At 36.8% G+C, this 22,504-nt stretch overlaps 1 protein-coding gene across 3 annotated transcripts in view; it reads right to left on the bottom strand.

The window, feature by feature from the left end:
* Positions 1-357: 357 nt before the first annotated feature.
* The window catches only part of C2H19orf12 (chromosome 2 C19orf12 homolog), a 34,682-nt gene continuing 12,535 nt past the window's right edge, over positions 358-22,504 (bottom strand). Inside the window, exons 2-4 of one of the 3 annotated variants that reach the window (XM_051979768.1) lie at positions 10,396-10,571; positions 6,155-6,324; positions 358-1,209 (exon numbers count right to left, since the gene is read on the bottom strand). In XM_051979768.1, the coding sequence (XP_051835728.1) occupies positions 1,078-1,209; positions 6,155-6,324; positions 10,396-10,571 (478 nt within the window). In that variant the 3' untranslated portion in view covers positions 358-1,077. Of the gene's footprint in view, positions 1,210-3,651; positions 4,022-4,130; positions 6,325-10,395; positions 10,572-22,504 lie in introns of those variants that run through there. The other 2 variants (XM_051979770.1, XM_051979769.1) reach the window with 2 other exon arrangements.

The raw sequence follows: 22,504 nt of genomic DNA, 5'->3' as shown, positions 1-22,504 counted from the left end.
TCATTGTAAAACCATGAAAAGAGTCTAAAAACAAGCACTGTCAAAGTCCTGGCTATTTATCTTAATGATTTGTATCTATTTCTCCCTAGATTGATAGGGCAACACTTGCTGGCCCAGAGGCTATGATGAGGCTGGCCAGGATTCAGTCCAGCTTTCTCATTTGCCATTATTATAATGGCCAGAGAAACTTCCTTCGGCTAATAAAGCAATTTATCTCCCCAGAAGAAACTGAAAACGCATCAAACATTCCCCATTCCCTAGGAGGTTTAGACGGATCCTGGCATTTCTTAATGGCCATATGTTGATTGTTCAGGATTGAGAGACATTCTGTTTTATATGCAAAAAGGTTGCAGGAAATATGGTCTATCTGTTTATTGCCTATTAAAACCTCAGTAAAGTCTTTCCCTCCTCACAACGGTGAACTCATAAAACAAGTTGCTTCGGAGTTAGTAGTAGGAATAGAGCAGTAAGCAAGGTCAAGATTCTCTTTGTTAAGTGGGGATAATATGGTGAAGAGGGCACATGTATATAGGGAATGGCAGAGAAGGAAAAGAAAAAAAAAGCAACAAAAATCTGTTTCCTCCACTAGATGGCATCTCTCAATAACGAATCAGAAGAATTTAATCATTTCAAAAACCAAGCCATTTCCCTCCCCTGTCTTCTCTATTATAACACTCTCCCATCATGTTTACTTTAAAGCCAGACATCTCAAAAAACAGAAAAATAAAAAAGATAATTTTAGCTAAAAATACACCATCTGCCTGTGAAAAATCGAGCTCGATTCTGTCACATCTACAACCGAACCAGGTTAATAACCGGCCTTGGAGCAGATGGTTTCTTTTTATAAATATGCGGATCTCCCCACAGTGGCTTCTTCTTCAGCTGCTTCCTCAAACTGCTGGCAACACTTTACCTCGTTTCCTAGGTGATGAGTGTGTCTTACACTCAGCACAGGCATTATGCAGCTGGAGCGGATTTCTGAAGTTGCCATCTCTTGCCTGCCACTGATTCCAATCCCAACAAGGGAGGCCAGGGTGGGAAGACGGCTCTGAACCTCACCACAGCAACAGATGGAGGCTAATGCGTTGTCTTACAAAGTGCCCTTTCTGCTCCAGCGACCAAATTTGCTGAGGACTTCTCCAAACCTCTTCCGATTCTCTCCTTGACTAGGCCAGGTGGAGAACAGAGGGTCAACCTCCAGGCCTGGAGCTGGGGAAACAAGGATTTTATAAAGTGAATCCTTAGAGGATCAGTTCTGGGCCAGTCAGTGCACTGTCAGGTCAGACCTATCTTCTCAGAAAACTAGCCTGGGAAAACAAAGTCTCCTCCTTTCTTCTTCTACCCTCTGGGCCCATCTTCTTGGTACTACTAGTTTTCTACCCCCCAAAATAGAGAATAGTAGCAGGAGGAGAATGACCAAGGAGAAAAGCAAGCCAAGGATTGGGCTCTTCAAAGCTGAAGTCAAGAGGGAAGAATTAGGGAAATTGGGCAGGGGCTGACTCTTGGATCCCTGGTCTACCTCTAACACTACTCTTCCAAAACCTATGAAGTATCACAGTGATTTCTGTTTGAGGAATTAACTTTGCCTAGTTCATGGAGCTCAGGACCAGGTCTACTTTATCAGTGATGGAGTGAACCAAGATTGATAAAGATCTCAAATTACACATTCAAATATATATAAACATACATATATATAAATTTTATATCAAATCATATTCCTTTTTTCACAAAGAGAATTGGAGGAGACTTCTCTGCCAACAAAGTTAGGAGTGCTAAAATCTAGAATGACTTCAGATTGGCATGTAAACAAACATGTGTAGGTGTCTCTGTGTATGTGTAATTATAGCAAATAAAGAGAAGAATCAAGTAAGAGATAAAAATTCTGTGGATGTAGAAAGTATGCAGAGCTGCTCAACTTTTGTTTTATTTTCTCAGCCAAAGACAATTCACCTTTGGAATACTGGGGGGGCAGGGGAGGGATGGCCAATAAGGAGATAAGGTGAAGGTTGAGGTACACACCTTGCCGTCCTCACTAAGTTCAAGTCATTTGAAGCAAATAAATTACACCTTAGGTGACAAAAGGGAAAGAAGGATTTGATTGCTGAATCCTTGTCAGTGATATCTGAGGTATCATGAAGAACAGGACAAGGACTGTTAAAGAGCAAAGGTCCCAATATTCCAGAAATGAGAATGGAGTATTTAACTCTTTGTCAATGAAACTTCTGGACAAATTCTATAATGTAAGATCACAAGGAAAGCTAGCAGACAGCCAGAAAAGGAAGCAGCAATCACAAAAAAAGGTCAATAAAGCTATCTTCATCAAGAAACCATGCACTAAGCTTGACATAGAAGGCTACAAGTATTTAAGCACTACTATGGGCTAAGTACTTTGCAAACATTCAGGATAGCCCTGGGAAGTGGATACTATTATGATCTCCATTTTGTAGTTGAGGAAACTGAGGTTGTGACTTGCTAGGAGTTATATAGTTATTATAGGAGGCTGGATTTGAACTCTAGTTTTCCTAGTTCTAGGCCCAGCACTCTATTCAGCACTGTCAACTGGAGTAATGTTGTAGATATATTTTATCTAGATTTTAGCAAAACATTTGATATACTTCATTTTACTCTTGTGGAAAAGATGTATATCAGTGATGTTATACTCAAATAGAATCCTGTAGGCTGACTTAGAAAACTACAAATTAACATTAACTATGTTGTATTTTTTTTTTAAACATTTCCTATTTGCATTTTCATCTCTTTGCCTGAGTTTGCTACCTATGTACAAAACAATACAGTTAGGTGAATCCAGAACTGGTTGAATACCAAGATCCCAAAACTAGTCATTATTGGTTCTCTGTCAATGAGAACAGATATTTATTGCAGTACAAAATGTACTGGCTTTGCAGTCAAAGAATCCGACTTCAAATGCTGGTTTTATTAGTTCCAATTTCTTTGACTTTGACAGATTTGTTTAACATGTCTGGGTTTGATATAATTATGAGGTTAGACATGATGACTGGTTTGGGTGCAAAAATCAATCCTGAGAAGTTGGAGGAAGGGCACAGTGCAGTACTTCTTGATTCTGTACTGTTTAACTTTTTTATAAATGATTGTTATAAAAGTATAAATGGCAAACATCAAATTTTCAGAAGACCTATAGCCAGACTGACTGGCCAAGATGACATGAAAATATCTAATTGGATTACATTTAATAAAATGAAACAAATCATTAATGCAAAGTCTTACACTTGTTTCAAAAAAATCAATTTCACAAGTGCAAGATGGCAGAGGCACAGCGAGGTAATAGGTTTTTAAAAGATCTGGAGGTTTTAGTGAAATGCAAGATTAATATGAGACAACAGTATAATGTGGCAGTCATGCAAGGTAACAGGATCTTAGGGTACATTAAAAAAGGTCTAACATCCAGTAATGACATGATAATCCCACTAAATTCTGCCTTGGTCAGATAACATCTAGAGTATTGTGTTCAATTCTGGCTGCCATATTTTAGGAAGAACACTGATAAGCTTAAGAGTAATCAGAGAAGAAAAACCAGGATGGTGAAGAACCTAGAGGTCAAGCCATACATGCATTGACTAAATGAACTCGGGCTATTTAACCTGGGGAAGAAAAGACAGAAGTAGAAGAAGTAGAAGAGAACAGATATGATAAATGTCTTTAGGTATCAAAAGAATTGTCACGTGAAAAAGAGATTAGACTTGTCCTACTTAGGCACAAAGGGCAGAACAAGGAGAAATTGGGTGGAAATTACAGAGCAAAATTTAAATTTAATGTAAAAAATAGAGTTAAACCAAAATGCAATAGGCTCCCCTGAGAAGTAATGGGTTCCCTCTGATTGGAGTTCTTCAGGCAAGCTCTTAGACGACCCTTTGTTGAACACACTGTAGAGGGAGATTGTTTTCAGGCTGGACTACATGCCCCCTGGAGGCCCCTTCCAAGCTTATTAATTCTCTGTGTTTCGTTCCCTTTTGTGCCGAGAGATCACATTTATTCTTCGTTCCTTAAATATATAAAGCCATTATAATAAATTTCTAATTTTTACAGGCGATTATATTTACAATTAGAATTTGATGCGTTTTTGTAACTATAATGAAATAAATGTCCTCCAATTCAAATGCACACTAAAAGATCTTTATTGTTTTTTCAAAATTGGTTAAATTTTCCCTTCACATAGAAAAAAAAGCAACTTTCTACGAGTTTGTTACAAATCAGGAAAAAAAAAAACTCAGCATCAAACATACAGTTCAAATTCTGACTTCAGGTAATACAAATCTTTAGTGATTGCATTTGGGAGTTTGGTAATGAACAAGAAAAATGAGGCAATGTCCAACACGATTATAAACAACACATTTAAATGTCATAGTTGCTATGTCATGTCAGTACCATATATGTGGGGAAAATAGTGAGAATACAGTCTGTGATATGGTATTCTATATAGAAGATAAAGCTTATTTTGAAGAAAAGTTTCACTGAAAAATACAGTCTCCATTCCATTGTAGTTTCATCTTCAGTATTTTCTAGCTTTGACTTTTTTCTATGCCATGGATTTAAATTAACCTGAGTTTTGGGTCAATCTGAACTTTTCTCTATCAAAAAAAAAAAAAAAAAAAAAAACAACCCACAAACTAAATGAAAAACTAAGGCTCTAAGTAAAGCAGCTAACCTCACTCACAAACTGACTATCTTCTTATCACTATCACAGCTCTTAGCAGAAAGTCATTACTCTAAATTTTTTATACTTGTCTTAAGGGCATGGAAATTTCTGAAAGAATTTCAGTTGCCTTCCAGCAACTACTAGAAATTGGGGGTTTAGGGGGTGGTGGTGCTGAGAGAACTATGCACCTATATCTTAGCAGTAACCGGATGGGGAAAGCTAAACTTCCCCAAAGAACTTGTGTCTAAGTTAGGTTCAAACCAATTCAAGGGAGTTTTGTTGTGTGTGTGTTTTCAACATAAAAAGACTTATATACTACAGCGCAATCCTTAATTCCAGGTCCTGGTGGTATCTAGTTCATCTGGTAAACTGTTATGGAAAGCATTATAGAATGGTCATCATGAAATAAATAAGAAAAAGGGTTTATTCAGAAAAAATTAATCTGAATTTTTTCCTTAGCTATAAGAACTACCTCTTTGCTAAATGTTTTAAGTGGAGCATAGCTGAAGCTCAACACATCAATTAGCAAGTCAAAAGAAACATTTGTGAGAGGTGGCTCATGATCCCGGGAAAGAAGAACTAACAAGAGTTTGCTCTGAAAATAACCACTTAAAATTAAAAAATAATAATAATTACCCTCATTTTATAGATGAGGAAAGCGAGGCACTGAGAGGTCAAGGGACTTAGACACAAACACTGAACAGCCTTTATTATATTTCTTTCTTCAGTCCTATGGGACTGCGCTGAAATCAGCAGATTACTCTTCCCCCTTGCTGAGAAATTTCACGGTAATTCAGATTCTTAAGTTGGGGAGGTATACAATGACAGGGAGAAGTAAGACGTGAAACACATTTTCACAAATGCTTTCTGTTAAAAACCGTGAAGGCAGAGAGGGCACCAACAGGAAACTACTACCCAGGTGCTACAAAAAAAGTAATTGCAAGAAGGAAAAATGAAAAGTAGTCCAAAAGGCAATCATGTTTTTAAACTCTTACAAGAGATGAAGTGAATTTAGAAAAGTGCAATTAACGTTTGCCACAAACTTTACTGTTGATTTTGTTTGTTTTTGACAACTTCACAGTCTTTAAAAGTATATTAATGGGTATCATTTTGAGTAGGACCCGGATCCACAGTTGTTTTATAAATAATTATGGGAACTTGTTACCATACTTCTTCAACAATTTAATATAAATTTAGGTAGTTTAACCCAGTTTGGGGATAACTCAAGGATCACGGGTTTCTGGAGAAACCTGGAATGAGGGTGTTCCGGCACCTCAAACATAAGCAGCAGCAATTACTAGCTATTTTTCTATACTAAAGTCATCAAAATCATCCAAATGAAAATCCCTGCATTACACAGTAAAAACCATTCACTGGAGAGGGCTAGTCTCCATACTGTACTTCTGCTCGAAGCGTTTGTGAGACATAATTTACTATCACTGATGCCAATTTCTGCTGAAGGGCGTCATTCCCCATTACCAGTGCAGTCAGCTGCACCGCATCCGTCCAGTCCAAGTCTCTGATAATGGCAAAGGCTTCGTTAAAAAGCTTCTGTTGCTCAATAGGGGGCAGTTCCATTATGATCTGAGGAATTGGTTTAAATTGTCCACTAGTCATCCAAGCACCAAGTAGGCCACCAACTGTCCCCCCTAGAAAACAAATAAAGATTTAATTAGTCATGATTTTCTCTCATAAATTATACTTAAATTCTTACTGATCAGGATAGCAATATGAGAACATTCTATCATCAGAGTTAGTAGTTCCATTCTGCAAAGAATTTTTATCCTTGTCTCTAGATTACTAGAATTGTAGAGTGGGCTTATGTAATTGAAGGTCCACTCAATTTAATACCTAAACACTTAATATCTTAGCTAGTATATTCAATTTAGAGATGCAAAATGGTACATATACAAATGGACACAATAGACATATCTATTGGTGTCAAACCCCACAAAGAGCCACAATTATAGTGAACCAAAATATTGCAGGGGGAATGTGTGTGTGTGTGTGTGTGTGTGTGTGTAGGCTATTCCTCCATGTATCCTTCCAGTCTTATTACACATTTATTCTCCTTCACACATCGAAATTCAGCCAAATTGCTCTTTTTAGTGTTCCAGCCAGTTCCTATCTCTGTGCCTTTGTCCTGATTGTTTCCAGTATCTGAAATGTGCGCCCTCTTCAATGCTGCTTCCTAGAATATTCATTCCCCTTCTTTCAAGGTTTAGCTTAATAGTTACCTTCCACATGAAGCCTTTCCTGATGCTCCCATTACTAGTGCCTTCCCCACAAGATTCTGGCATCTATCATGTACATACCTAGGTATGTTCATATTGTCTCCCCTTGCTAGATTTAGAGGAAAGAACTTTTGTTCTTTACATCTATAGTGCCTAGAATATAATAGGCACTTAATAAATGCTTGGCAATAAAGTGACTGATTAGATTGGTTGATTAGTCATATAATTCTATTTCCATTGTGGGATAAAAGATACAGAGAAATTGGATTTGAGAGTCATCAACACATTGGTGAAGTTGAATCATATCTTCCTCATGACTAATGATATAGTTTCTGGCCCTCACACTCTTAGAGAATTCTCTTTTGTTCAACTAATAGCAACAAAAATAACAGATTTATATAGTGCTATAGGGTTTGCATACATTATATCATTTGATTCTCACAACAACCTTGTGAAATCAGGATTTGCCTCCTTGTGTTTCATCTGTAAAATAGGGATAAGTGACTCATCCAAGATTACAGATCTTATAAATGGGAGAGCCAGGATTTGAGACAAACCCTTTTGATTCTAAGTATCATCTTCATTCCAACCAGCTAAAGTAGTAAAAAATCCTTATGAGTACTCCCTTAGCAGCAGGTAAGAAGGCTATTTGCTCTTGAAATAAAATTTTTCTAAGGCTATTCACAATATCCCTAAACTATATGGAAACAAGAAAATAAGTTAATGTAATCAACCATTTCTTCTGTTGTCTACAATAGTCTGGAGATAAGGAAAGGGGAAAAACATAACCCATTTTCTTTTTTAATTATCTTAAAGGTCAAAATTAACAGGCAAATATATGCCATTTCAAAAATGAAGAGATTTGAGATGCAAATGACTTTCTGGATCTGATAAGTGCCACCTAAGTTGGCTTACCCATGTACCATGTCTAAAGAATGGTAGCAAAGGAAGGCCCTACAGATCAGCCCTCTCACCACCTGCTTCCCGAGTCCCCCCCATCAGCATTCTACCGATGACTTGGCTCTCATATAGAAAGCCATGCAAGAGCAAGATCCCATTGTTAAGAGGGACAACACCTGCCCCTATGTCTGAAGGCTATACATTGCTACAGTAAGGAACATACAATGCTCATTTCTTTCCCAGAAGGGCAAAGCATTTCAAAGAGTAAAAATTGGCTAATTTACAAGTTTTACTGAACTTTTCCCCAGGATGATAGTGAAATGCTTAAAGCTGACAAGAGTTGCACTCATCTACACTAAATCTTTATGAGAACATCAATATTTGATTTAGAGCAGCACTTAACACAAAAAGTCACAAGGAATATCGACCAACAAGTTACCACCTCAACAGAAAAAATTTCTTTTGTTTTCTAACCAGAACTACCTACCCACCCAAGAAAAAAATAGTAGTAGCTAATCCCTTGGGTTTGGTTTTGAGACATTCCACTTTCTGTGAATGTTCATGTAATTTGTACAAAATAAGAGAAGCACCCCATTTTCCACCCCCCCCACTCCTGACAGCTGAAGACAGTTTCATGTTAAACCCACTGTACAAGTTCTTCTCTTTATTTTGATCAATCTGAAACACTTATAAAGGATAAGAGCATAGAAGTTATGAGATGTTATTTGGCAAAGAATAAAGAAAGGTAATTTCTTTCTGGAGTTGCTTTTTGGTGAGCAAGAAGCATATGTCATAATTTATTGGTTCACACATAATTTCAAAGTGGAAAAATAAAGACAAAAACATGTGGACTAATTGTTCACACTACTTTTCCCATCAATGTCTCTCATCACAACTTGATTGTAATCCCACCTGAGCTTTGGACTTCTTAGATAACATAATTCAAACTCCCTGTGCCTTAGTTTCTCCACCTGTACAAATAGAATACTACAACATAACTCAGTGATGTTAGGAAGATGTTAGGAAGAGTTAATAAAGCACACTAAATCATCATGATAATACCAATTAAAATAGATTGGAGAACACTTCATATGAGTGGTACCTCTTGGGAAGCCCTATCTGGCCCAAGTCACTGAGTTGGCCTTGTAAAAACCACAAGTGAGTGACAACTTGGCTGATTTTAGGATTTCATCAGTCTAAGGCTGAGGTTCCAACTGTGAGTCAGACAGTCCGATCTTCCAATGTTGGGTGCACTGGAGTTTCTTCTGTTCTTAAGCCTAAGGGAAAAACTCAGTCCTGTGCCTCAAAGTAATGATGATCTTTTGACAAGGTAATTATCAGATCCAGCTGCACTGTACTCTTGGGGAATCATCCAAAATATTTATTCATTGCCTAGAAATTGTATGTCTGTTTGTGTGAAAACACTGCCCCCATTCCCCCACCCCACCCTGCCCCACATACACCTTATCCATTTTTAACACAATCCTAAAATGGAAATATGGTAAAACAAAATGACAGATACCATCTTTGGGATGTTGTTTTGGGGTTTTTTCCCCCTTTTCACTACTGTGTTTAATTATATGATATGTTATCATCAAGACCTTGTAGGTTTCCTGGAGTTCAGTGTGAGTGAGAATGCGGCACCATAAAGCATCATCTCTATCTCTTAAAGTGGTTAGTGATGACACCATGCAAGCTAGTATTCTTGGGTACAAACAAGAGGCAAGAATGAATGAATGGATGGATGAAAAAACATTAAGCCCTTACTATGTGACTAGCACTGGAAAAACAAACACATAAACCAATATAATTCTTGCTCTCAAAGAAGGTCACAATCTAATGGGAGAGGCAACATATATAGGAAAGATCAGTTTCAGAAAAAATAAAACTAAGTAAGTGATGCTTGAAGTGTTGCAATGGGGTGAATGGCAAGGCCCCAAATTTCCTCAAGGTAGGGAAGAGTAATGGTGGGCTATGGGCATTTTTCTTCTAAACTTCTTGCTTGGGTTTCTTAATATTGAAGCAACTGTCTCTTCATTACGTAAAAAATAAAAATGGTGATTTTAATGCCACCTTTAGTGACAAAATATTCATTCATGTAGAATGCCTAAAATAATTTATCTCTCCAGCCCATTTGTTAAAATCCTATAATCCTTCATGACCCAACTTAACTATCATTTTCTTGAATAAATTTTTTGTCAAACTTCTCTAATTAAAAAAAAAAAATCCTAACTTTTTCTGAAACCTAATAGCATTCTACCCATCATTTATGCACTTATTATGGCTATATTAGAATACTATTTTTTTGTGTGTTGGATATCTCTGCCTTCCCTAAGTGTAAACTTAGTATCTCTCCCTGGGGGAGAGAGAGAGAGAAAGAGAGAGAGAGAGAGAGAGAGAGAGAGAGAGAGAACATGTGTGTGTGTGTGTGTCAGGTACTTGATAAATATTTGTAAAATTACATACACAAAGCTATTTTTAAAGAAAAGAACTGTGACTCAATAAGCATGTGCCACTAAAGCTATACATGTGCATAATACCACTCTTCCTCTAGTTTCAGTGGCTATATTAGAGAAAAAGACTTACCAACAGCTATTCCGGGGGGGCCGCCCACCAAACCCCCAACAAAAGCCACGGCCCCTGCCACCAGCGCCCCCTTCCCTGAATGCTTGAATGCAGCCTTCATTTTCCTCTCCTCCGAAATAGTACAGAGCAGTTTCATAATGTCTTCTACCATGACTGGCATTTTGACTGGCACAGGGCTCCCTGGAAACAGAGTATTTTAAAAGAATTAATTTAACAGGATTTCCATTCAAATGTTCACCTTCTTAGGCTACTGAACAAAATGAACCCTGTTCTCTGAAGAGAGAAGTCTCTTGGGTACAAGACAGAAAGGATCAATTTTTGTGAAAACATCTCCTTAGATAAAGAGGAGTGGAGTTTAGTTAATAAGCAAACAGAAACAGAGCCGATTAAAGGTCGTCCTTGCTTTCTGATTGACTGCTGATTTATGACCAGATTTCAAAAGCAACCACTGCAGCCATCCATTTTAGCATTTCCTCATCCAAGTAAATCAAGTCTGTCCTCTTGCATCAGCCATTTTTCTACTGACTCCGGCAATCCCTTAGTCCCCATATGAATGGCAGAATTATTAAAATTCTGTTTTCTATTTTTCCATTTCTGGTACAGTTCATGTCTGTGTGAACACAAAGGTAGGATATTTATGTTTAATGGGTCAGTGCCTTTACAGTGGCCTTTTTTAAAAAGCTAACACTGCTGAAATTAGTGCTTTTTGTTTTTTTACACAAAAATCAACAGAGAAAATCTCTATTAAAATCAATTATTGTCATGATGTAACTCTGAAGGAAAAAAATTAGCAAAAATTAAAATATTTTGCTGTAATTCCCTGTACCTACCTGATTACCCAGATACAAACATACACTTAGGTAGACATATACACGTTCACTGGCAAGATAAAGAACCCGTTCTATGATTGGTTCACTTTAACCCACAAAAGAGTATACTATTCTATGCCTCTTTACAAAGCAGAATTAGAGTCCTCAGGCATTTAACTATATTTGCAGAATCCTAGAAACAGAATTTTAGAGCTGGAAGGGGCCTCACTTATTGAGGCTGGAAAACAATGGACTTAATTGCGCAAACATTTTTAAACATGTTGCTACATTCAGAGCACTTTCTACCCCAGAACACAGCCCTCTCATGCTTAGTTTTTACATTTTTGTTTTCCCACAGGCCTTCTCAGGTCCAGAACATGTCAACCTTGTGCAAGAAAAAGCAACTGGGGAAAGGGTATGAAGAATAACTGAAGGAAAACACTCTGTTGCCTAGGAAGCTTCTCAAAATGACAACGCAGGCAACTCTTTTTGAGGGACAAGGTCAGACAGGTTCTGGGGCTGTAGAGCGAATTAACTCTATTAAAACCCAAGGTGCCTCTCTTCCCTGACCCTTCTACAATAATACTTGCAAGCTTATTTCTACCAGAACGCCATTCCACACATTCCTCACTCTTCAGACATTATCATTTAAGCAGTTCTATTCAGTTGCTCTGGGGTGAGGGAACGGTAACTGCGTGGAAACCTACACACTTCACTTTCTGGTTTGCTTCTAGGAGAAATTGTTAAAAAGATGGAAATCATGTTAACTAAAAGCCTGGGAACATTTAAAAAAGAAAAAAACGAAACAGAAAAAGACTTTGAAATAGAATAAGAAACATTGTCCCATTATAAGCAAAAGCTGTGTCTCTGAATGAAGGGAAGTTTGTTTAAAAAGAGGATGGAGCCTGCCAAATGTGATCGTCAGACAGGGGCAAGGAAGAAAAGAAGGTGCCTCTCTGCTGCCCAGCAGACTCTGGTTAGGTCACAGAGGTCACGGCGGGAGATAGGGAGACTGAATGAAAAGCAAACCAACAGGAGTGAGAAAGGTTTCTGCTGAAAGAAAGAACTTATTAAATGAGATGATCTGTAAAGATAGTGCCTTGTACGTAGTAGGCATTTAATTTTGAAGTAATTTTAGCACTGTCACAGCTTTTTAAAAAATACATTAAATACTCTGTTTTCTGCCCTTTATTTCACCACCCCCATTTCTCCATCTTTCCCCACCAAGTTATTGTGAGAAATATTTGGTGAAGTACTTTCACAAGCTCAAGCAATATGATGTCTAGCACGGAGGATGGACAGCGGCCTTCTAACTCTAAGATTTGAGATTTTGAGTTAATCAAGCTAGCACACAAGCATTTATTAAGCAGATAGTAAGTGCCTAGCACTGCTTATTCCTTTAAATTTACTGCTAAAAACATTAAAATATTTGGTAAAAGAATTTATCATTACTTTCTATCAGAAGTTAAGCTTTATAGAGCCACACTATGACAGAAGATGGGTCTAAACAAATTCATTACTGATAGTTTGCACTGACTAAACAAGAGTAAAATAAAAAACATTTCCTAATTTTTAGACATCAGAATAAGTTTTCTCTGGCCCAAATAAGGACTTCTGATATATCAGATGTAAATTCTATAGCTAAATTTGCAATGAAAAGAATACTAGTTTTAGAATCAGGGAACTTGGGTTTGAGTCTTGGCTTTTCTCTTTACTACTTATGAGATTTAGGTAACCTCTTCTGCTCTCAGCTCATAGGCAAAATGAGGAGGATGACCTTGATGACTTACTTCTATGGTATCTTCCAATTCTTGCTAGCTTCTCTACAGTGTTATGGTTAGTGATATACCATAATGACGATCTTCAGCCCTATTTCTACATAAGTTCCATAATTGCATTCATTCACTCAATAAACATTTGTTAAGAGCCTGCTACATAAAGAATCCTATTCTGGACATTGAGAGAGATAGCAAGTTTAGCTACCACACTGTTCCTTCCTTTACTGAAACAGCCAACATCACAAGGTGATGGCACTAGAAGTACAAAACAACTGTCATATGACATTTGATGAAGAAGATTATTGTTACTCACCTCTTGGTGAGGATCAGGGAAGACTTTCTTAAGTACTGTTTGTGTTACATTTTGGAGAATGGCTAAGAATTCAACAAACAAACAAAAAAAAAAAAAGAATTCAATAAAGGAATGGAGTTGGAGAAGATGGGAGAGCAGTGAGGCTAAAGGAGTAGCCTGTGTAAAGGCACAAATGCATGCACAGAGAACTCAAGGAACAAAAATATGAAAATACAATATATTGGTTAGTAATATGAGGAAAAGATGGGAAAGGTGAACGGTTGTGAATGTCAGCCACGAGTCTCAACTAGACTTGGGAGGCCATAGGAAGGCACTAAAGATTTCCAAGAAACAGGATGCTCATATTGTACTGTCCCCATCCTTGGTCAGCTCAAATCTACTGTATTAGACTTGATTTGAGGGTACTTCATTTTAGGATGAAAATGAAAGAGGACAAACATGATGTAATGAGACTGAAAACCATACGTATAAGGATCCAATGAAGGCAGTGAGACTATTAAACCTAGAGAACAATCAATATGGAACACAAAAGGGAGGGGAGTATGAATGCTGTGGGAAGAAAAAAAAAAAGCTTGTTTTGCTTAATTTTAAAAGCAAACAATGGAAGATGAAGAGAGATAAACCTATGTTCAATATAAGACAATCCTCTTAACAATGAAACCAGTTTTAGAGGGTTGAGGAGAAAAGAAGTAGTGATAAAGTGGAACATACATATACACATACACACACATTTCCCCCTCTCCCCAAGCTTAGGAAAAAGGTGGAGAGGGGCAAAGAAGCTCAATTGGCTAGGAAAGTCAAGAAAGCTGGCTTAACACTCAGGATTCCTGAACATATTTGAAAGCAGGTGAAAAAAAATCAGTGTACAGAAAAAGACTGACAATGCATGAGAAAGAAGAAATGATCTCTACTTAACACAACAATAGATAAGTGATCTATAAGGAACTAGATCCTTGAAGAGACAAGAAGAATGACTGAAGACTGGTAAATTTGCCTTATTAATGAGTAAAGATATATCTCCTTTTGTCATTAGAGGGAGGGAGGAAAGGAACTGATGTTGCTGAGGAATAAAGAAGGCTGAGGAAAGTTATGTTGAACAGCCTCAATCTTCTTAGTGAAGTACAAGGCCAGGATATATGATGTGAATTCAATGCTAAGGGAAAAGAAAAAGGTGAAGGAAAGGAATGAAGAGAAAATTTACAACAGATACTCTGGGGAAAATGAATGAGGAAATCAATAAGGGTAGAACATAAGAACTTTCAAACCAGCATCAAGGAGCAAGAGTCTAGTTGAGATAATATAACAAATTTGTAATGGGTAAAGGCAGCCCAATCTTTTGATTTCTTCATTACTGTTTAATTATCCTATGGAAGAAGAAATTTAGAAGATGGCTAAGAATTCAACAAATGCAAAAGTATGAACTGGGAGGGGGTTACAAAGGGATAAGGATTTCCAGGATGAGAATGATGAAAGGTAGAAGAAACAAAAATAGTATTGCCCCATGACATTTTTCACTGGGCCTCACACATGGTAAGTGATCTATAAATATTTATCATATGCTTGCATAAATATGCAGTATTACCAAAAACTTCATCAAGTTTTCTAAATGATCTTGCACAGACCTCAGAGAGTAAAGACACTCTGTTTTTCATCTTTTGGTAAATAATGCTGCCTTCTTCTTCCCTTACCTCATTCGCAGCTCCCCATCCTCAATACACTTAACAGAATGTTACACAAGAGTCTTAAGTAAAAATGGTTTGACAAATACTGATTGTTTTCCTAGAGACTAATTTTTCCTACATCAATCTTTCTTTAAGCTCCTATCGCATATGACAAATACACTAACAATTCCAATACTAAACATTTTCTCAATAGTCCATTTAACCCACTTCTATAACAATGTGTTTGAGGATTCCCTATTTTATGTACTCAACAAACCTGTCTCCAAACACAGAGGGTACCTCTATCCTGGAAACAAGTTCTATTAATTTTTCCAAGGACATAATATAATTAAGTAGATAACTTGGGATAGTGAGAAGAGCACTTTATTGACAGGAGATTTGGGTTCCAGTTTAAGCTTTTGTTACAAATCAAATGTGTGAATTTCCCCTTTCTGAGACCATTTCTTCTCCTATCACATAACTACAAAAAAATCAGATGATCTCTACAATCCTTCCCAGGTCTAAATTTATGACTTTGGAAAAATATGGTATAAGCTCAAGGAACTCAAGATTTTATTTAAATTTTTATCTCCCCATAACATCTAGCCTAGTATTCTACACGTAGCAAATACTTTAACAAATTGTCCATTGAATTGAAACATAAGGCTTGAATGATTCTATGGTACTGAGACCGATTTTCTTGGATGGTTTATAAGGAAGTCTGTGAAATAACTACCTGGGTGAATATTGAAAAAGTATCTAACTATTCCTGTTCCATACTGATCTGCCCACCAGATATGTTTAAAAGGTATTGCTGAAGAAATAGCTCTATCATAGTGTGTGGGGTTCCACGTTTCATTGTAGCTGCTTCCTTCCTATGAGGTTTTCACTTTAATCACATGACCATTTTGACAACTTTGGTCCAAGAGGAAGGGTACATAGGCCAATTAAGAGCTGTTAGCAGCCTGGATCATCCCTGCCCTTTCCTGCTGTTAGCTTAACTGCTTTAAAAAGCATTCTGTCATTCAAGAAAGGGCAGTCTTTTCTTTTGCCTCAAGGAAAGTGTCCCTGTGAAATGGAGGAATTATGGTTGTAAGGTAGCACCTGCTGGGAATAAGAAGAAAAAGATGAGGAGGAGGCTGGAATAAAGATCTGAAACTTTTAAAACTAAATTTATCGCTGCCCATTCGGCTCAGGACCAGAGGGTCTATCTGACACTCTTCTTGATCCCCATGTGGCAAAGTAATTGGTGGTAAACTTTGTTTTGTAGGTAAGTACACTCAAATCTGTTCTGCCCAACAGTGACTGCTGCCTTCATATGCTATAAGACAGGTTAGTCAACTAAAACAAGTGCCCCTATCCATGAATAAACTATATTGATCTGATTCATCACCTTAAGCTGGCATTAGAATGAAAAGGCACTCCAACAAACCCCAGAAGGTGTCCAGAATAGATGGGAAACAGTACAGATATCATTTTATAGAAGAGAGATACCCCAGAAAATTTCAAAGTAAATAAACTAAATATAGACAAAATGAATTATAGTTCAAATCTATTTAACAACTTGAGTTTGATACACAAAAGAATACTCTGATATACCTTTTAATAGAGAATTCTTTTGTAAAATGTATCTCTCTCCCAACATGTTAAAGAATATTTACATATTCAATATTACACATTGAATATTCTTAATGAGTGAAAGAGGTAGGCAATGAAGAAGAAATCCGCATTCTCAGGAATTTTCTAATCAAATTCTGGAAAACTTTATATTTGAAGAGAATATGGAGAAACCTCACATTCTGCAACTTCACAAGTAGCAATCTTATTGAACTGTCCTTAGGTTAATAAATATTTTGCAGAAATTATTTTCTAGGACTCCAGTTTAATTCTATGTAAGGAAGAATATAAAATAATAAGAAAGTATCTTATTTCATCCATTATCTTCTAAGAAAGAAAAAAGTTCCTGACAACAATTTTAATCTGAGATGACAAAGTCAAAAATTTTTAATGACAATAATCAGTTCTTTTTTGAAACAGACGTCACATAACTGTACCATGAAACTAAGTAAAATAAATTCAATATACTAGAAGGAAAAGAGGGACCAGCTGATGTCCAGGAGTGTAAGAGCTTAAAAGAAAGGAAGCCTGGAAGATTGGAACTATGTTTCAATGGATTCACTCCAAAGAGTACCACCAAGAGTGGCTTTGGTAATCCCAGAAAATTCAAATCCCTTCTCTTACTAGCAGTACTGGCTCAAACACAGCTGCCTAAATCCAAAGAGAAATGTATTTTTCATAAAATGACTTCAGAAATACAAAGAGCAACAGATTTCAATAGCAGAGGAAAGGTTTGTTCCAGCATGGTGAAGTGGAAAGAATGCTGAATCTTGGGTCAAAGGATCTGTGCTTAAAGTCCAGCTGTGTGACTCTGGGTAAGCCACTTTTTCCTTCTTTCTAGGACTCATTTTTCTCCTTTTTAAAATGAGGATGCTAGTTCAACCTTATCATCCCATCAGCCTTGGTACTCCACCTCATCACCATCCTGCATCCCTCTCACTGAGGGTATAACTGTGAATCTCTATTGAGGGAGGGAGCTCAGACCAGAACATGTCATTTCTCACCTGGTAATGCTAGGTGAGAAATGCTATCTCTGGTACTCTACCTTCCCCAAACTTCCCCTTTTCAGCTTCCTTTTGCTTGTCCTCTTTGAACTTTTTTTTTTTTTTAACATGTTATCCCTAAGCATTGTCGATGCTTAATAAATGTTCATTATTGATTAATGACCAGTCTAAATGACCTGAGAAACATATTTCCCAGGCCTTATTTCTCGATAAATTCGATTAGAAAACACAAAAATGTGTTATGCATATACTCTGTACAAGACATAGTACTGAGAGCTAGAGATACTAAGATGAAATAAGACAGATAGCCTCTACATTTAAGAAACTTACAGTCTAATAGTAGGAACATGTCCACAATTATATGACACTGGGCAAAAGGTGATTGGTCATAGGAAAGGTCCATACCAAATGCTTTGAGAAACTCAAGAGACACAGATCAATCCAGCAAGAGGAATGAGGGAAAGCTTTGTAGACCTGGTGCGATCACAGCTTATTCCTGAAGGAAGGAAAGGAAATCCACTCCTTGTATGGCACATTGCATAAGTAAAAAAGCAGAAAAAGAGGACAGTGGGTTATAAACCAAGGATGCAAAATAATCTAGTTTTACTTAAGCATAAAATATACAAAGGTAAACAGTGTGAAATAAACTATTTTTCAGTTTTACTTAAATACTGCTTTTTTAAATTCTACGAGTCTGTTAGCTATTAAGAGTGCTGTCAATCATACTTTCATTTTTTTTTTCTCCAATAACTGAAAAGGTGTGGAAATGGTAAATGGACATAAACTCTGTCAGGGGCTGTATCTCAAAGAAATTGAAATTCTGGATTCTTACCTAATCTCCCACCTAATTCACAATTAGATTTTTGTTTATGAGATAGGCCAAGGGAACAGAAAACCCACCTGCCACTGCACTGTAAGGCAAATACCAATCCAAAGCCTTAGTTATTTGTGAAAAAACTGGACTGATCTCTTTGATTACAGTCTTCTTAAATTAAATGTTTAGGTCTCAAGGGATAGAAGAGAAAGAGAATAATATTGTATGTCTGATCACTCAGTCGGCAACTAGGCTTACTGTGCCGAACAAAAGAAAGTGATGGTGAAAAAAGCAATGAGATTTAGAAAGCTTCTAAGTTAATGAGAACTATTTACCTCGATGCACCCTGTAATAACTAATATAAAAAGGAACCTGTTGAGAACCTGAAATATGAGCTCAAATGTAATTTCATTTATTTACAAAGGGGCAAAGAAGGCTTTGATGTCCAACTAAAATGAACTCTGCCATATATAGTTTCCTATTTATCTTCTAAGAGAGTTTCTTCAGGTAGAAATCTGTTTACTGAAAAATTCAATTAAAACCAACTCATCAATATCCCTCCAAAGTCTGTAAGCCGAGAGAGAGCTCATGAATGAAGAAACAGCATAGGTTTTAGTTAGGGGTATAATTAAGGTCAGATTCAAGAGAAGCCTAGAATTTACTTTATGCATATTTAAGTGACTTACTTCATTTTGATAAAGTTTTCCTCAGTAAGCATGGAAACCTCCACATAAATGTTAAAAAAAAAAAAAAGTCATAGATTCAGAATATTGGAATTTCAGAGTTTAAAGAGATCTCAAAGTCAGTCCAGTTCAAATTCAGTCTTGGCTTGAACACTTCAGTGACAGTGAACTAGTTACAACCCAAGGAAGTACATTCTATTTTTGAATAGCTTTATTTGTGGGATATTTTTCCTTTCCTCAAACCTAAATTTGCCTCTTTGCAATTTTCACTTATTGTTCCTAGTTCTGCCTTCTGGAACCATACGGAAAATGCTTCATCTCTCTCCCATATGACTGCCTTTCAAGTCCTTGAATACTAAGACTCCTCTTCTTCAAGCTAAACAGTCCCCAGTTCTTTTACCATTCCTCAGGACAAACACTCAAAGTTTCTCACCAAGCTGGGGGCCCTTCGCTGGATACTATCAAGCTTATCAATGTTCTTTCTGGCATTGAACACAAATTCTGGATGCGGTCTAACCACAGCAGATTAAAAAGGGATATCTTCTCCTTATTCCTAGAAGGTATAACTCTGTGTTGTCTTAATGGAGCCATAGACCTAAGATCACATCAAGGTCACATTTGGAATGCCATATAACAGTGCTGATACAGTTCACTAAACTCCATTCATTTTTTCCAAATAAACTGGTATATAATCATGCCTCCAGTGTCTTACACTCTTGCATGTGATAGGTTTATCTTTTTTTTAGCTAAGTGTAAAATTTTACACTTATACCTTTTAAATTTCATCTTCTTAGATCACACCCAATGCTCTAGCCTGTAAAAGAGCTTTAGATCCTAACTATCATCTATTACGTCAACTATACTTCCCAACTTTGAGTCATCTATAAAAATGATATGGATACCATTATGTCTTTATTTTAGCTATTGACAAAAAGATTCAAAGCATAGGATCAAGTGGACACTCCACTAAAGACTTCCTTCTGAGTAAATATGAAGCATATAACTATTCTTTGAAACTACCCATCCAAACACTTCCAAATCCACCCTATTTGAAACTATTATCTAGTCTACATCTCTCCACCTTTTCCCACAAGAAAAGCAGGACAGACTTTGCCATATCCAGTAACTGATATCTACAGTATTCCCATGTGGGACCAATCTAGTTTGTTTTAAAAAAAAAAAAAAAAAAAAAGTGAGATAAGGTTGTCCTTAACTTGTTTGTTGTTGTTGTTGTTGTTGTTTTGCTGAGGCAATTGGAGTTAAATGACTTGCCCAGGGTTAAACAGCTAGGAAGTGTTAAGTGACTGAACGCAAATTTGAACTCAGGTCCTCCTGACTTCAGGGCTGGTGCTCTATCCACTCTACCACCTAGCTGCCCTGTTTTTTTTTTTTTAAATAGCCTTTTATTTTCGAAACATATGCATGAGTAAATTTTTAACATTGATCCTTTCAAAACCTTGTGTTCCAAATTTTTCCCTCCCTTCCCCTTACCCCTGCCCTAGATGGCAAGTCATCTAATATATGTTAAACATGTTTAAAATATATAATTAAATCCAATATATGTATAGATATTTATACAATTATCATAGTGCATAAGAAAAATCAGATTAAAAAAGAAAAAATGAGAAAACAAAATGCAAGCAAATAACAACAAAAAGAATGAAAATGCTATGCTACAGTATAGCAAAATGCTATACTCAGTCCCCACAGCCCTCTCTCTCTGGGTGCAGATGACTCTCTCTATCACAAGATCATGGAACTGGCTTGAATCATCTCATTGTTGAAGAGAGCCATGTCCATCAGAGTTGATCATCATATAATCTTGTTGTCGTGTGCGATGTCTCCTGGTTCTGCTAATCTCACTTAACATCAGTTCAGGTAAGTCTTTCCAGGCTTTTCCTAAATCAGCCTGCTGATCCGTTTCTTTCTTTCTTTTTTTTTTTCTTGTTTTCTTTTTTTTATTACTCAGAACCAAAAATATCAAATTTTTGATATTTAAAAAATAAGTTGAAAATTAAAAAATATTTTTAAAAATATTTTTTAAAAAAATAATAAAAATGTTTTAAAATATCATAAAAACCAGTCCTTTGCACTCGTTTCTGTTCCAATTTTTTTCCCTTCCCTCCCTCCACCCCCTCCCCTAGATGGCAAGCAGTCCTTTATATGTTGGATATGTTGCAGTATATCCTAGATACAATATATGTTTGCAGAACCGAACAGTTTTCTTGTTGCATAGAGAGAATTGGATTCAGAAGGTATAAATAACCCGGGAAGAAAAACAAAAATGCAGATAGTTCACATTCGTTTCCCAGTGTTCTTTCTTTGGGTGTAGCTGCTTTTGTCCGTCATTTATCAATTGAAACTCAGTTAGGTCTCTTTGTCAAAGAAATCCACTTCCATCAAAATATGTCCTCATACAATATCATTGTCGAAGTGTATAATGATCTCCTGGTTCTGCTCATTTCACTTAGCATCAGTTCATGTAAGTCCCGCCAGTCCTCTCTGTATTCATCCTGCTGGTCGTTCCTTACAGAGCAATAATATTCCATAACATTCATATACCACAACTTATTCAGCCATTCTCCAATTGATGAGCATCCACTCAGTTTCCAGTTTCTAGTAACTACAAAAAGGGCTGCCACAAACATTTTTGCAAATGTGGGTCCCTTTCCTTCCTTTAAGATCTCTTTGAGTTATAAGCGCAGTAGAAACACTGCTAGATCAAAGGGTGTGCACAGTTTGATAGTCCTTTGGGGCACAGTTCCAAATTGCTCTCCAGAATGGTTGGATCAGTTCACAACTCCATCAACAATATATTAGTGATCCAGTTTTCTTATATCCCCTCCAACATTCATCTTTTCCTGTCAACTTAGCCAATCTGAGAGGTGTATTCTGGTACCTCAGAGTTATCTTAATTTTCATTTCTCTGATCAATAAAGATCTAAAGCACCCTTTTCATGTAACTAGAAATGGTTTCAATTTCTTCATCTGAAAATTGTTCCTATCCTTCAACCATTATCAATAAGGGAATGGCTTGAATGCTTATAAATGAGTCAATTTTCTATGTATTTTAGAAATGGGGCCTTTACCTCATTTCCAAAATATATAGAGAACTGACTCTAATTTATAAGAAATCAAGCCATTCTCCAATTGATAAATGGTCAAAGGATATGAACAGACAATTTTCAGATGATGAAATTGAAACTATTACCACTCATATGAAAGAGTGTTCCAAATCATTATTGATCAGAGAAATGCAAATTAAGACAACTCTGAGATACCACTACACACCTGTCAGATTGGCTAAGATGACAGGAAAAAATAATGATGAATGTTGGAGGAGATGCGGGAAAACTGGGACACTGATGCATTGTTGGTGGAGTTGTGAACGAATCCAACCATTCTGGAGAGCAATCTGGAATTATGCCCA

This window comes from Antechinus flavipes, chromosome 2 (genome assembly GCF_016432865.1).
Source record: "Antechinus flavipes isolate AdamAnt ecotype Samford, QLD, Australia chromosome 2, AdamAnt_v2, whole genome shotgun sequence".
Classification (NCBI taxonomy): domain Eukaryota; kingdom Metazoa; phylum Chordata; class Mammalia; order Dasyuromorphia; family Dasyuridae; genus Antechinus; species Antechinus flavipes.
Note: the sequence above shows the minus strand (reverse complement) of the source record. Positions and strands in the feature narration are given on the sequence as shown.